The following is a 16,586-nucleotide window of genomic DNA, read 5'->3' on the forward strand; positions in this document are numbered from 1 at the left end:
GTGTTTTTGCTTATTAATCCATCTGAGCATAATGTTACAACAGTGGACTGTAAATCCACACAATGCGCTCTTGCAGAATGCTGGAATGACACTTGGCCGTTAGCTGTGGTCATGAAAGTACCGACCCTCGTTCCCATCCCAATTGAGGCTGACCCTGAGACCTTTCCATTGGTCTCACTTTTGAGGGAACGAAGGGATTTTGGCATCACAGCAGCCATTGTGACTGCCATTGTCTTCTCTGCCGCTAGTGCTGTCACTGTGGCTGTGGCCATGACTAATCAAGTACAAACAGCAAGAACCATAAATGACGTTGTTCAACAAATGTTCATGGTTTTGGAGACCCAGAATCAAATTAATAAACATTTGCTGTCAGGCATTGTGGCGGCTAATCAAAGAATAGACTTGATACAAACTCAGGTGGAAGATTTGTTTAATTTAGTTCAGATAGGATGTGTGTCTCAAACAAGACATGTATGCATAACTCCGCTTAAGTTTTCTGATGTAGGAAACCAAAGCAAAAGATTGGGAGAATATCTGGCGGGCAACTGGACCAGAGAGGTCGAGCAGCTCATTCAACAGCAGTTGTTCCAGATCATCACCCTCAACAAAACCCGACTCGAGCCCATCTCCTTCGGGGACTTTACTGAATGGCTGTCCTCAGCTTTCTCCTTCTTCAAAGAATGGGTTGGGGTGGGCATTGTTGGCGCTGTTTGCTGTCTTGGCGTTTTTCTGTGTCTGTGGTTCTTGTGTCGCCTCCGAGCACGGCAAGCCCGAGAAAAAGCTGTGATCATTCAGGCTTTAGCGACACTTGATCATGGCGTCTCCCCCCAAGTTTGGTTTGCCAGCCTTAAGAGAGATTTGTAGGACACGGCCTTGGCACCTAGGGACCTTGCTGTCAATGCACCTAGTAAGGCATGCCCTCTTTGGTTGCCAGTAGCCTTTGCACTCCATAGGCCTTATTGCCATTGCACATGGGAGGGTGCTGGTTTTCCTTTCTTCTCTCCAGGGCAGGGGCCCCTATCGTTGATCGGCTGGTTCCCCATGAAGTCCCGGCCTCGATCGGGTATGCCCCAGATTGCTCTATAATAAACATTAAAGGGGGAGAAGTAGGGCGCCATGGCGCCGACATGTTCTCGCTTGCCTGCTCGCCGTCTCCACTTGGCATCAAGCCTCCATCTCGCCCAGAGGCGTTTCGCGCGTCCCCCCCCACCCAGTGGTGCGATCCAGCCTCAAATCATGAGCTGACCCATATGCTCAGGAGGGACCTAGACCATCATGGCTTTTGTTCTCTACTGTTTATAAGCAGTGCACGCCTGGGATCTGGGTCCTTCGCCATCATTCTCAAGTTGTGTGCTCCCAATAAAGTGTGTTCTAAGCAGAATCCTGCTGTGGTCATCTCTTCTGCTGGTGGACGTGGCATGCCACACTTTGTGCATACTGTTGTGATTTGTAAGCAGAGAATACCAGATAAATGCTACATCACATTATGCACAATGGCATTTTTCTCTCCAGTATGAATTTTCTGATGTGCTCGAAGAGTTGAGAACTTAGTAAAAGATTCACCACATTCCTTACATATGCACCGTCTTTCTCCTGTATGAACTCTGCAATGTGTTCTAAGATTTGAACTCTGGGTGAAGGATTTGTCACAGTCTTTGCATTTGTACGGTTTCTCTCCAGTATGAATTTTCTGATGTATTCTAAGATATGAGCTTCTAGTAAAAGATTTGCCACATTCCTTACAGAAGTTATGTCTCACTTCAGTATGAACTTTCTGATGTTTTCTCAGAATTGAATACTGGGTAAAGGATAGGTCACAGGCTTTGCATTTGTAAGTTTTCTCTCCAGTATGAATTTTCTGATGTTCTCTAAGAGTTGAGCTCTTAGAAAAAGATTTGTCACATTCGTTACAACTGTAAGGTCTGTCTCCAGTGTGAACTCTTTGATGTCTTCTAAGATGTGAGTCCTGGATAAAGGATTTGTCACATAGCATACATTTGTATGGTTTCTCTCCAGTATGAATTTTCTGATGTGTTTTAAGAATTGAGCTTGTGGTAAAGCATTTGTCACATATCTCACATTTGTAAGGCTTCTCGCCTGTATGGATTCTGTAATGGGTTCTCAGGTGTGATAATTCAAGGAAGGACTTACCACATTCTTTGCATGTGTATAATTTCTCTAGAGAATGAATTTTTTGATGCCTTTTTAATGATGAATAGTGTCTACAGGATCTGTCACACTCATTGCATTGATAAAGCGTTTCTCCAGCATGTCTTTTGTTTGTATGCATTTTCTGATGGCTTTTAAGTACTGATAACTGAGGAAAGGACTTTCCACATTCTCTGCATCTGTAAGGTTTCTCTCCAGTATGGAGTCTTTGATGTGTTTTCAGACTTGAACACTGACTAAAGGATTTGTCACAAACGTTGCACTTGTAGGGTTTCTTTCCAGTATGAATTCTCTGATGCTTTGTAAGAGTTGACTTCACAGTAAAGGATTTGTTACATACCTGACATTTGTAAGGCTTCTCTCCAGTATGCATTTTCCAATGGTTTTTAAGTGCTGACAACTGACGAAATGACATTCCACACTCTTCGCATATGTAAGGTTTCTCCCCAGTATGAAGTCTTTGATGTGTTTTCAGATTTGCGTACTGGTTAAAAGATTTGTCACAAATGTTGCATTTGTAGGGTTTCTTTCCAGTATGAACTCTCTGATGTACAGTGTGGCTTGAGGCAGTATTGAAGGATTTTCCACATTTCCTACACTGATGTGGTTTCTTTCCAATGTATTTAGTTTGTTGTAAAATACCATAGCTGAAATCGTCATCATATTGTCCCTGCCTGTGCTCTTTTTTTGCAGTGTAGACTCTCTGATTTTGAATAATGTGGGACCACAAATTTAAAGATTTCTCATAGTTTTTAAATTTACAAAGTTCTTCTCCAGTATGCATACTTTTATGTCTATTGATATTTGATGCGTCAATAGAGGCATCCCTGTGATTACTGCATCTGCAGTCATTAGAGTTTTCTGGAGTTTCACTTGTTTTATTAAGTGCACATGTGGAGAGGTCCTGAAGCACGTTGCCAAGCTCATTACACTGATGAGACTTCTTTTCATTATTCACATGCTGATGGACAGGATCACATTTGTAATAGTTCTCTAGAAAATGATATAGATTACTAAGGCTTGTTCCAACATTTAACATTTGATAAATGATGATCTCTTTAAGTTTTCTGTTAGATAAGTCAACTTACGTCTATTTCAAATAAAACTCCCAGTAGTCAGCATATTTTTTCGCTACAATTATATGAATTTTTGCAAAAAGAGAGTGACAGCCTTCATGAAAGAGGAAACAAATATTTGAGGAATTGGTAATTAGTCCTTGGGATGGAGATTACTGACTTATTATATTTAGAATATGCACCTCTATTTTTAAGTATGCATTTCCTCAGACATTGATGAAAAAAGAGTTTAATTCAATCCCAGGTTTACCATATTTGTACCTACTCATGAAGAGCAATGCAGAGACTACAGTTCAGAATTCCTCTTCAGATTAAAGGTTTACTCAAAAAAAGCATCACAGAGTTTATTGCTTTTGCTAGAAGACCCATTAGATTCTTCAAAAGTAGTGGGTGCAAAGCTACTATTCTCCTAGACAGCAGATGTTCTAGATCATTTGTGACAAGACTGTCATGGGCAGTTATTGCTAGTTTCTGTCCTCCACTGTCTGAGCTCCACTCACTGCTGTGTTTCTTAACTTTCCTCATACGGCTATTCTCAAGTCTACTCTGTACACTGATTCCTGAGAATATTTCCCAAAGGTGTTTGTGTTTTCTCTACTGGGAATAAAATGAAAGATGCAATGTGAAGACATACATGCAAGGAAGGCCATTATAGAATAATCTTACTTCATGGACTAATGTTAGACTTAGAATTTGTAAAATTATTCCAATTTGATATAAATACATTCAAATAAAATCCCATTTTATAGTAGTATTAAGTCATCATAACTCAGGTGTAAAAGGCACAGTGCCTTCTAACAGTTACAATAGGCAGTATGCATGCTGGGGCCAATACACTATACTAAGTTCAGTTATCAGAAATCCTTTCAAGTGGAATTAAATATTGCAAAAATATTCTCAGCCCATCTCTCCACATTCCAGGGCCATTTCATTTGCTCTGGACTGGTATCCACCCTACCTTGTATACAATAATCCATATGTACTGTGAAGTAGCTCATGACCCATGACAGAATTTTAAAGAAGAATACAGATGTTTAACATGGTACTGGGCTTAGTATATGAAGAAAAAAAATGGTAGAGAGATCTAGAAGTGACTTTTGCAATTTCTATTTTCTATCAGAGTATTCGGCATATTTAGGGAAAATCTTAAGTTGCATATCTTGAGTATTTCTCACAATTAAAACAATGTAATGATGAACATGGAACTTTATGATATGGCTGGAATCTGACACAAAATGTATGAACTACAATCTGTCCTGCTAAAAGATATGCTAGGAAAATATAGGTACAGAAATTGTGGAAGTAGTCAATAAATGTTTTATTTGACTTAAGGTCCAATCCATAAGACATAACCCACAATGGATACTGTTTTGGTAACTAAGGGCAGAAAATAGATAGCACAGAGACATAGGGTAATATCAAACACTACTGGTCTAAAAAAAAGGTATCAATAAAGTGAATCTTAATGATATTGTGCTATACCCATGATATATTCAGTCATCATTAGAGAAATTTTCTCCAGGAGCAGATGGGAACAGATGCAGAAACCTACAGCCAGAGAATATGTAGAGAGAGAGTCTACATGGGATAGTTCCATCAATTCCCTCCCCTCAGAGTTCAGGATCTTGCATAGCATATCATCATAGAACCTTCATCTGGCGATGGATGGAGAGAGAGACAGAGACCCATATTGGAGCACTGGACTGAGCTCCCAAAGTTCAAATGAGGAGCAGAAGGAGGGAGAACATGAGCAAGGAAGTCAGGACCACGAGGGGTGAGTTCACCCACTGAGATGGTGAGACTGATTTAATTGGAGCTCACCAAGGCCAGCTGGACTGGGAGTGATGGAGCATGTGATCAAACCGGACTCTCTGAACGTGGCTTTCAATGAGGGCTGACTGAGAAGCCAAGGACAACGGCACTGGATTTTGATTCTACTGCATGGACTGGCTTTGTGGGAGCCTGGATTGTTTGGATGCTCACCTTCCTAGACCTGGATGGAGGGGGGGAGGACCTTGGATTTCCCATGAGGCAGAGAACCCTGACTGCTCTTAGGACTGGAGAGGGAGGGAAAGGACTCGGGGGAGTGGGAAGGAAGTGGGAGGTGGGGAGGAGGTGGAAATTTTTAATAAATAAATAAATAAAAAGTGAAAAGAGTATAGGAGCTAGTTGGATGGAGGACACCAGCAGAATAAGACCCTCAAATCAATTTAGCCAAGTGCAAGTGAACTCACAAAGACTAAAGTAGCAGGCACAAGGCCTCCATGGGTCTGCACTAGGTCCTCTTCCTACATATTACACCTTTAAGCTTAGTCTTATCATGGGACTACTGAGTGTGATAACAAAAGGGTCTCTGATTCTTGTGCCTTTTCTTAGGAGTCTTATCTTTCTGTTGGGTTACCTTGTTTAACTTCAGTATGATGGTTTTTGCTTTATCTTTTTTAATTTTACTTTGTCATGTTTCGTTGTTATTTCTTAGAGGCCTGTTTTTTTTTTCCTAGTGAAAGATAGGAGTGGATATTGAGGAAAGGGGATATGGTGAGAAACTGAGTTGTGGAGGGAAGAAAAAGTATAATCAGGATATGTCATGGTTTGAAAGAAAATGGCACCCATAGCAAGTGGTGCTATTAGGATGTGTGGCCTTATTGGAGTAGGTGTGGCCTTGTGGGAGGAAATATGTCACTGTGGGGTGGGTTTTGAGGAGCCATATATGCTCAAGCCATGCCTAGTGAGATAGTTCACTTCCTGTTTTCTGCAAAGTAAAGAATTCTCAGTCATCTCTCCAGCACTGTGACTGTCTGTATGTTGCCATGCTCCCAGTGATCATGGTCCCCAGCAAGGATGATAATAGACTAAACTTCTGAAACTGTAAGTCAACAGCTCAGTTAAATACTTTCCTTAATAAGCTGCCATGGCCATGATATCTTTTCACAGAAATAGAAACCTTAACTCAGACAACTAAGACAGAGGTTGGTACTAGGAGTGGGGTATTGCTATGATAGGCCTGACCATGTTTTTGTTTGGAGGAATTTGGACTTTGGTACTTTGGGTTTGAAAAGCAACTGAAAGCTTTAAGTATTACTTAATGAGACATAATAGTAGTAGCATGGAAGAGAGTGGTGCTGAGCATGATTTGATGAACTGTGGGAGCTGGCAAAAGAGAGTTCAGAGGAGTATTGTCTAGAGATTGTTCTTGTGATATTTTGGTGAACAAAGTGGCTGCTTTTTGCCTTTGTCCAAAGAGTTTGCCTGAGGCTAAAGTGAGGGGTTTTATACAAATTCCATTTGTAGAGAAAATTTCAAAACAGTCAGGTATAGAGTCTTCTGTCATGTGTTTATCAGTGTTAACTCTAATAAAAATTTATAATGAAATGGAGAAAGAAAATGTATCCCCTTGAGGGGATAAGGAGCACTAGGAAGTGGAATGGTGCTAAGTCCCTATGTTCATTGAGATAAACAGATTAAGAAATGGAATAAAGGGAGTGTTGACCTCTGGGCAAGAACTGCCGTAGCTAAGTTTTGAACTTGTAAAAAGAAACTGAAGAAAAGCTTACAGCCAAGTGTGGTGGTGCACACATTTAAGACAAGCACTGAGAAGACAGAGGCTAGTGGATCTCTGAGTTTGAGGCCAGCATGATCTACAAAGCAAATTCCAGAAGAGCCAAGCTTATACAGTGAAGAAAATCATCAAAAACTGAAGTTGGTGAAGATGTAATTGAACAAGACATCCATGTTCCAGCCCCAGTAAGCAGCAGAACTTGTCAGTTTCAGGCTCATGGTTCTGGAGTTAAGCATAGAAGAAAGGGGCTATGGAATTTGCCACTGAGACTAAGGAAAGTTGCTAAGGCCAGGCATGTGTCAGGGGTGTCCATGAATGGAGGCAAAGAGAGGCCATTGCTTGAACCTTGGATTGCCTGGGAGAACCCAAGATGTTAGAGATTCCATACCCTTGGGATACCTGCCCAAGAAAGCTACTAACAGGGAGTGGAACCAGTCCATGAAAAAGAAATATGTTGTATTCAACACAGTTGAAAGGAGTTGGATATCAGAAGAGTGTTTTGACATCAGACATGGAGATTATGCTCAGCTGGATTATAAACTTGCCTTGGTCTAGTATTTTCTTGCTAGGCTCCCTTCCCAACATATCCTGTGCCATTACCTGTTGGAAATATGAGATTTTTTTTTACTTTGGTTTTATAAAGGGTTACAATTAAGAGATTGCATAAATCTCAAAAGAAACTTTGAATTTTAGACTTTTAAGTAAGTTTGAGACTGCAACAGACTATGAGGACTTTTGAAGTCGAACTGAATCCATTTTTGAATTATGATATGGCTATAAGACTATGGGGGCCAGCGAGTGGAATGTGGTGGTTTGAAAGAAAATGCCTTCCAATAGGGAGTAATGCTCTTGGGAGACGTGCCCTTGTTTGAGTGGATAGACCTTGTTGCAGGAAGTGTGTCACTGTGGGGCAGGTTTTGAAGTCTCATATATGCTCAAACCAAGCCCAGTGAAACAATTATTTCCTGTTACCTGCAAAATGTATGATTCTCGGCTACCTCTCTAGCATCACGTGTGCCTTCATGCTACCATATTGTCAGTCTACATGATCCCTGGCCATGATGACAATGGACTAAACCTCTGAAACTATACGATTCCAACTCAATTAAGTGTTTTCCTTTATAAGAGTTGCTGTGGTCATGATGTCTCTTAACAGCAAAAGAATCTCTGACTGAGACAATGTATAAGGAAAGAGTCTACTTCAATAAAAGGGAAAAAAATGAAAAGGAAGACATGGTGGAAACGTTATATGCTGCTGAGTTTTCTGAATGCATCCTGGAGCCCAAATGTGTGACACTTCTAAAGGAAAATTAAAACAACACATACCAAGAAAAAGTTCTTTTCTACCAAGCTTTCCATCCTCTCCTGTTATTTCCAAGACAGTTTAATAGTTTACAACCTATAAATTTGGTACATATAAAGGATGACTTAGGAATTCTATAAGCAAAATGTTCTCACCCACAAAGACCAGGTTGCTGTAATTCTCCAACATCACATCAATGTACAAAGTTCTCTGCACAGAGTCCAGGCATTCCCACTCCTCCTGGGAGAAGTCTACAGCTACATCCCAGAATGCTAATAGACACTGAAACAAAAAAGTACAGTTTGATCACATGATCCCAGACAGAGTGCTTTCCTGGATGTAAAAAGACTTAATGAAATTAGGGATGTAGATGAGTAAAAACAATTATACAAAAAGATGATTTCTAATATAGTCACATTGTATAAAGGCTTTTCTATCTGTGAGAACAAGATGACACAATAGTTTCATAGCCATTGTACATGAAACAAGACACACATTTAAGGTCTGAACATGGTTGTCTATCTGTTATAGATGCTGTGTTCATATCCCACAGGATCACAGCATACATGTCTCAGAAGAAAAATCTGTAATGAGGAAATGTGATTTTAAATGCTGTACCCGTAAATGTTACAATGTGCCAAGCTACAATGGTTCAAAACCATTTTTAAATGCAGAAACACAAAAATTTAAAAAACATAGAGATATCTTTCAGGATATAGGATGGGGACGAACTTTTTGAATAGCAAAAACATCAACATCACAGGAACTTATCCCAAGTACTGATAGATTGGACTACATGAATATAAAATGTTTGTTTATCAAAGGAAATACTGAGCAGAGCACACAGATACCCACAGAATGGGAGGAAATCTGTACCAGAGACAATTTGGAAAGGGGCTCATACTTAGAATTTACAAACAATTTTAGAAATTAAATAGCAATGGAATGAAATTGATAATCAGTAAATGGGCAAATGAGCTGAATAGACACTTTGCTAAGACATAAACACAAATGGCCAATAAATATCGCAAAAACTGTTCAAAATTCCTAAAATGTCATCATGGAAATGCAAACTAAAACTACTTTGACATACCACCTCACCCCAGGCACACTGACATCAATCAATTTAACAACAAATGTTAGAGAGGATAACGAAAGAAGAAAGATACCTTTATTCACTGATGGTGTGTGTGTGTGTTTGTGTGTGTGTGTGTGTGTGTGTGTGTGTGTGTGTGTGCTGCAAAGTAAAACAGCTATTATGGAAATCAGTTTGGAGATTATTGAAAAATATTAAAGATAGAACTAATGCACGAACAACTCTTTCATTCCGAAGTATATGCCAAGGAAATTCTACACCCCAATACAGAGAATTTACACCTCACACCCCATGTTTATTGCTGCTTTATTCACCATAGCAAAGTACTGTAATCAACCTAATAATCTAACAACAGATGTAAGGGTAACAAAAACGGTATACATATAAAACGAAATACCATTCAGATGAGGAGAAAAAGGTAACAAAAATTTGCACTGATGTGGTTGGATTTAAAATAAACAATAAGGTCACACAGTGTCAAAAAGAACAAAAACATGTTTTCCTTCATATGTAGAATCAAATAGTGCGTGTGGGCACAGTAGAACATGAAGAAAATAAGAAAGATTAAATATCAGAGGTTGCAGAAGGACCGAATACAGATAATTAGCACCAGTTATGAAAAAGGATATAAAGCTAGGTGCTTTTCTAGTTCTAATTCTGTCACCGTTTTTTTTTTTTTTTTTTTTTTTTGCGGGGGTGGTGGTGTTGGTACATAATTACAACAAAATATATTTGATAGTGAAAATATAAAATTCCATGACTCCAGAGGCTCCAAAGCTCCTGTTCCCAATGACAACTTTAATTATATAAAATTACATTGAGTTATATACTCTTTGGGTCTGGTTATTTTTAGTATGCAAACTTTTTGTTGTTTGTTTGCAATGTTTTTTATAACAGTTTTTAAAAAATCAGAAATAAAAATGAAATGCTTTCAATGTCTCAAAATATAACATTTCTATAGCAATAGTAGACATGACCACTGACCTGGGACATCTTTCCTGGAGAATCAGCCATTTCTTTCTCTTTTTTTTTTTTGAGTTTCTCTTTCAGGAACAATGAATAGATGGCTTGTTGCCCTGTCATATAGAGGCGTCCAAAAGAAAAAGCAAAAATCAATATTGAAAACTGATAAAAAAAAATGATGTCAAACCACATGAGGACCCATGCAACACAATACAGCAGATTTCTCGTCAGTGATCCCAATGCCAGAAGAACATGTAAATACATCTAAAGCCTGGTAAGAAAATCACCACCAACCATATTGTTACAACTAGATAAAAACTCTCTTAAAATTCGTGGAGACGTAAGTGCACTTCAAGATAGTCCCAAATTAACACAATTGATTTCACTAAAGATACATGACACATACTAATTCTGAGGAAAACTATACATAGAAGAAAAGGGGATTCATCTATTAGAACATGAGAAGTCATAAATTTCATGTGAAGAATAGATAAATACAGGAGAGCTGGAAGTAATCATCCATGGGGAAGACAGCAAATCACTATTAGTCACAGAGAAGGAAGAATATCCCCAAAATATCCAGCCAGCAACAACATCAAAAACAAAACAAAACAAAAAAAATCCTTTCCAATAAAATTCTGGCCACTCTGGAAATCAATATGAAGAATTGTAAATTAAATTAAAAAAAAACTCCTCAAGATAAATAAATCTAGCACATGACCCAGATGTTCTATTCCGTGGTGTACGCTCATAGGACTCGACATACCACTTCACAGATATTTGCTCACTCATGTTCTTTGCTGCTCTACTCATAAAAGCTACAAGAGGGAAACAAGCTAAATGCCCTTCAACTGACAAATGAACAGTAAAAATGTGGTACACATATGCTATGAAATATGATTCAGCTGTAAAGACAACTGACGTCATGAACTTTGCAGCTAAGCGGTTGCCTAGAAAAGATCATACTGAGTGACGTAACCCACACACAGAAAGACAGACAATAGTTGTTCTCTCTTATAGGAAGTTCCTAGCTCCAAATCTTCAGATGTGAATCCACAACCTGGAGTGACTGCAGTAACCAGGAAAGTAAAAGGAGACCACCGTAGGGTGTGGGAGAGTAAAAGCAAGGGGAATAACAGAGAACAAATGATCTGAAGGGGAAAATGGAAAAACAGGGAGGGATTTAATTATGGAGAAGGGGAAGATATAAACACTGAAGAAAGAGGGTAAAATAACAGTAAGAATGGCTGAAAATGTCATAGGGAATCCATCTAATTTTTGACTATTATCCATCCATTAAAAATGCCTATAATACATATAGGCCCCTGTAAGCATATACATTTAGAGAGTAAATGAAAATTTCCCAACTGCACTGATGATGCTCCTCACTTAGAGTCCTAGAATTTCTAACAAAATGACTGACACCAGGTGTAAGAAACCTGCTTTGAAGTTGTTGGTCACAGTTCTAAGACACTTCCAAATATTACAGGACATTGCTGTTGCCCATGGCTGCCTCCCATAGGTAGAAGTGGAGTCCCTAGTACTAAAGAAGCCACACACTTCAAACACAAATCGTAGAGGACTCAAGATGAATATGACCTTAAAGCTTCCTGCCTGGGGACTAGCCTTTCAAAGTCCCAGTAGGCAACATACATCCAAAGGAGGAAGCCAGCCAACAATCCTACCCGTAACACCTATGAACCATAGAAATGATCTGCACTGTATGATAGCCCTAAGGGTGCAAGAGTGGCACACACATACACACATACCTTGGAGGTAACCAACAGCTTCTAAGTGAACTTAAGACTTCAACAAGAAGGAAAACATGCCTGGTATTGGAAACCTAGCCAGTTCCACTAAGTCAAGAATCTTGCAAAGGAATCTACAGCTATCACTTTACCAAATTGGCCTAATCCCTAAAAATGCATTCTAAATATTTACTTTTATTCTAACAGATAAATGTAGTCCTCGCTCCTCATCAAGGAAAATTCTTTTCACAACACACGGAGATTATTACAGAAAACCACAATCAGTCAAAATGAAGACTTGTGATGATCCATCCCCACTGACTTATAAGCAACACAACACCTGAACCTCAGGCTCAGGGATCACTGAGAAGGGAGCTGACTTGGGGTGTGGGGGTAGAACTAGGAACAGGATCTTTGCTGAGATTGTTTCCCCTAGAAATGTCAGAGAAGCTACATGCATAAAATCTTACAAACAGGGCTGCCTAAACATGAGCAGAACAAGGACAACACCAAGAGACATGCTAACATGGAAGGGAGGAAGCTCACTAGGCCTAAACTCAAGTCAAACACTAAGGAATTCTGAGAACTGGAGAAATAGAGAAGACTGGTTATCGAATACCAAATGTTCATCCTTGAAAATATACAAACTGAGTAGGTTGTATTTTAAAAACAATGAAAGAAAAAGTTACTAAGAAATAATAAATGCCTATGTAAAGTCAAGATTTTAGATCACCTACATAAAAATATCTACAAGGGCTTTATACTATTTTCTATTATTGATTCTCACATAAGTAAAACTTAATAGAGGCTAGAGAAATTATTCCATGGGTACTACTGTCTGTTACTGTTTTAGAGACCCAGGTTCCATTCTCAGACCCTAGAGGGTGACTCCCATCAGTCCATACATACAATTCTAGAATGCACATGATATACAGTCATACATGTAGCAAAATACTCATGGCAAAACTGATTTCCTGTCTTACTTCCACTTGATTCGCTTGCCATCCCTTCACCAATCCCTCTACCATACTTGGATCCTTAGCTATTGTCTGCTCTCTCTCCATCTTCCAGGCCTCTTTGTTCTGTTCCACAGAGAAGCAGGTCCGTGTGATCAGTGAGTCCTGTACAGGAAAAAGAGATTCTTCAGAAAGCACCTGAATTTCTAACACAGTACTGTGCTCAGTAGATGAAGAGAGGATTCACAAATGATTCCCCAATTGTCCTGCAGGGTCAGAATACTGATATCATTAAGACAGAATTCTGTTATTATAACGTGAATCCCACTTTAATTCACAACTCAGGGGAGAAATGGATGTTAGGGATCAGAATATTTTACATTGGTGAGGTTCTGAATTTATCATGGACCAAAAATAATGGAAGCCTTACTTCCCAAAGGGACATACACAAGAAGCGATGACATTTCTTTTTTATTTGTTTGAGATGTGAGACTCATTCACACACAGGAGGAGCAAGCAATCTAGTCTTATCCACAGAAACTGGACTACTGCAATTCTGTAACATTCAGTCTCTGTACAAAGCCCTCTGAGCAGAGTCCAGGCATTGCCCCTCCTCCTGGGAGATGTCCACAGTTACACCACTGACTATCAACAGACTACAAAATAATAAACAACACTTTGAATTGTCCTGTTTGTCCACACGTTTAATCCTAGCATTTGGGAGAAACATGTGGGTGGAACTCTCTGTTTTCTATTCCAGCCGGATCCACATGGTGAGCTCTGGGCCAGAGAAACACAGTGAGTTCAGGTCTCAAACAAAGCAAACACAAGAACCAAAAACTAACAGTTTGGTCATGTTGTCCATGGGCAATGCTTTTCTTGAACCGAGGAGACAAAAGACTATTGCAGACATTTTTTTCTGATGCAAATGATAATAATTCTGATATGCGTGATCATAATTATTGAAAAGATGCTTTTTATAGATCATTCTATACTATAATGCCTTTTTTTGAGAAAAGTTTCTCTATGCAGTATAATCCCGAATGAAATTCTTTGGTCAAATTAAGCAAGTTTTATTTTCTGTCAGACAGAGTTATCTCCCTAAAGCAGGGTTTGAAAATACAGCATTGAACTCAGGAAAAAGAGGGGCTTATACATTTCCCAAAACTGCAGGGCAAAGGGGTTTTCACCTGCTAGTGGACTTCCAGACCAACTTTTGTTAAATAGGAACTTAGCCAAACATTTTCTAATTATTTGGCAGAACATCTTATCAGGGTATGTTCAAACTGTGAGTCAGACTCCAGAGGGTGGGGAGCATGTCAAATTCCAAAAACAGGTTAGAGCACAGTCAAGTTGAATTTAGCAGCAAACGGAAATGAACATCTGACTTTATAACAAATATCTTCCTCAAGATGGAGTCAGGGTGCTCCATCATAAGCCCTGGCTGTCCTGAAAGTCACTTTGTAGGGACCACTCCCCCACAGTATTTAAATGAACCCCCCCCACACAAAAACAAAACAAAACAAAACAAAACACGTGGTCTCTTTTCCTTCCTCCTGGTGGTCGGTGGTCGTGTTTGCATAGCCTCCCGGTTCCCCCGGGGACCACCCGAGAACCCAGAACTCCCATTAAACCTGGATATTTCTTAATTCGATTCGTTTTGCTTTGGCTTGATTGGGATTTTGCGTTGGCAGAGAGCTCGAGTTAGGAAATATTCTTAACACCTGCCTCTGCCTCTGGAGTGCTGGGAATAAAGACGTGCACCGCCACCACCTGACTCATAATGCTTTTTCTAAATGAAAATACTGTGACCTAACACCCTCAAATAGCATACCGGGCTTTCCTTGGAAGGTGCAACACTCAGAGCACAGCACAAGAAGACACATACCCGACCCCCACCCCGACCCGCCTTTTTGTTGTTTGTTTGAGACAGAGTCTCACGATGTAGCTATGGGTGTCCTGGAACTCGCTATTACTCTTGACTGGTCTCAAATTCGTAGCGATCCACCAGCCTCTGCTTCCTGAGTGCTAGTATTCAAGGCCTATGCAATCAGGTCTGGCTAAGACACGTTAGAATGCTGTGTTTACCTAACAGAGTAAGTATGTGTCAGATGAAAAATTAATGAGTAAAGAGTTTACTTTTAAGTGCTAATGTTAACAACCATACATGTAAAACTCGCAAATAGATATCTTCATAGTCAATTAAACCTGCAGCCATTCCTTTCATAACTAATATCTAAAAGCTTTCCAGGGAGGCTATGTCCTCACGTCCCAGGTGTAACACGGAAGTTAGCGTGGATGAGAATGTTAATTTTAAAGAGCTTTGTCGTTTCCACCACAGCAAAAAGAACCGTATTTGCAAATATCAAGAACCGAATTCAAATGTTCTACTATATTATTTTTATAAGAATATTTTGGCAATCAGAAGATCAATTGAAAAAAACAGGCTTATTACATATGATCTTAAATACACAAAGGGAAAGACATTCACAGCACAATTTGAAATTCGGAGCCAGCTTTCTTCTGAACAGCAGAGAAACTGCTCTCACCCCTGGTCCCTTTCCCTCCTGGGTCCCAGCCCCGCAGCTACTCTGACCTGGGAGGTTCCAGGGCCGCCGGGCTGCGGTTCCCGCCACTGAGCTGCTGACTTTCCCAGGCCGCCCGGCGGAGACTGCGGCTCCAGGGAGCCCCCCGCGACACCTAGGTCTGCACCACGGGATTGCGCACAGTGCAGGTCCAAGAGCACCGACAGGGAATGGGTATTGGGTACTTCCGGCTTTGGCTCCTCAGTAAACTTCCCTGGCCTCTCCCACCGAGGGTTCAGCTTTCCTTCACTTCACTCCTCTAACTCCTCCCACTTTGGACTCCTCGCCACCTAAGGTACCCCTCCCTTCCAAGCTCTGTTTCCTGTTGAGTGTCTCCGCCCCAAGGAACCAGTCCCTCTCACTCCGTCTCAGGTCGCCTTCCACACAGCTCCAGCTGTCAGGCTGTCCTGAACCCGCTCTGCACAACCTCCCCACCCGCTTGCTGCCAGCCATGACCAGAACTGATCTAGAAGGACACTGCACCCCGGTATCTGACCCCACAGTGAATTCTGAACCTTTCAGATAAAAGATGAGCAGCCTAACCTCTACGTGACTACCAGCCTCCCCGGCTATATACTTAACCAAATAATAACAGGTTTAATTCAGATGCCAGATTCCCAAACCCAACACAAACATGACAAACCAAAGCCAAATACTGCAATTGTGCCTTGGGGAGAGACATTTCAGGAACTTGGATTTTCAAAAGAAATAGGTGTCTGAAAAAGTCAGATGTTGGCTATGAAAGGCTTGTTAGAAGAGTCACTGCTTTTAGCTGTAGTTCTCTGCTGAGCCCATCAGGCCCCAACACATAGCTCCAAATCCACAGTCTCAGAGACGGCCCTGGTTAATCAAAGGGAATTCCAAGAAAAATCAATAGAAACCAACACAATAGAGAGTTTTGTGGTCCAGGGCAGTCAAGGCGTAGAAGGTGAAAGTGAGTATCTGAGGCACACACAATACAGAGGCACACACTGTATGTGTTGTGTGAAATACTTAACAATAATTTTTTAACTGTTCACATAAGTCTGCAAATTCTTTTTGGTTGTGTCAGTATTTGATTTAATATCAAGAAATACCAAGTGTCAGAAGTATTGCTTTTTGTGTCAAGCATTTTAAGAAGATTTGATGTTA

The 16,586-nt window shown here is 40.2% G+C and overlaps 1 protein-coding gene across 1 annotated transcript; it reads right to left on the reverse strand.

Moving 5' to 3' along the window:
* Nucleotides 1-413: 413 nt before the first annotated feature.
* On the reverse strand, nt 414-15,706 carry LOC125411840 (uncharacterized). The gene is made up of 5 exons (XM_085691154.2): nt 15,467-15,706; nt 12,945-13,035; nt 10,188-10,279; nt 8,263-8,389; nt 414-3,162 (listed from the first exon to the last, which is right to left on the reverse strand). Exons 2-5 carry the CDS (start codon nt 12,976-12,978, stop codon nt 1,475-1,477), a joined length of 1,941 nt encoding a protein of 646 aa, XP_085547280.2. The 5' UTR covers nt 12,979-13,035; nt 15,467-15,706; the 3' UTR covers nt 414-1,474.
* Nucleotides 15,707-16,586: the final 880 nt, after the last annotated feature.

This window comes from Myodes glareolus, chromosome 1, assembly GCF_982192425.1.
Source record: "Myodes glareolus chromosome 1, mMyoGla1.1, whole genome shotgun sequence".
NCBI lineage: Eukaryota > Metazoa > Chordata > Mammalia > Rodentia > Cricetidae > Myodes > Myodes glareolus.

Coding starts and splice junctions, on each gene's coding strand:
- LOC125411840 (XM_085691154.2), bottom strand. CDS start 12,978: ATGGAGAGAGAGCAGACAATAGCTAAGGATCCAA. Junction 8,390..10,187: donor CTCCAGGAAAGATGTCCCAG/GTCAGTGGTCAT, acceptor TTTTTGTTTCAG/TGTCTATTAGCATTCTGGGA. Junction 3,163..8,262: donor CAGCAACCTGGTCTTTGTGG/GTGAGAACATTT, acceptor ATCATTTTCTAG/AGAACTATTACAAATGTGAT.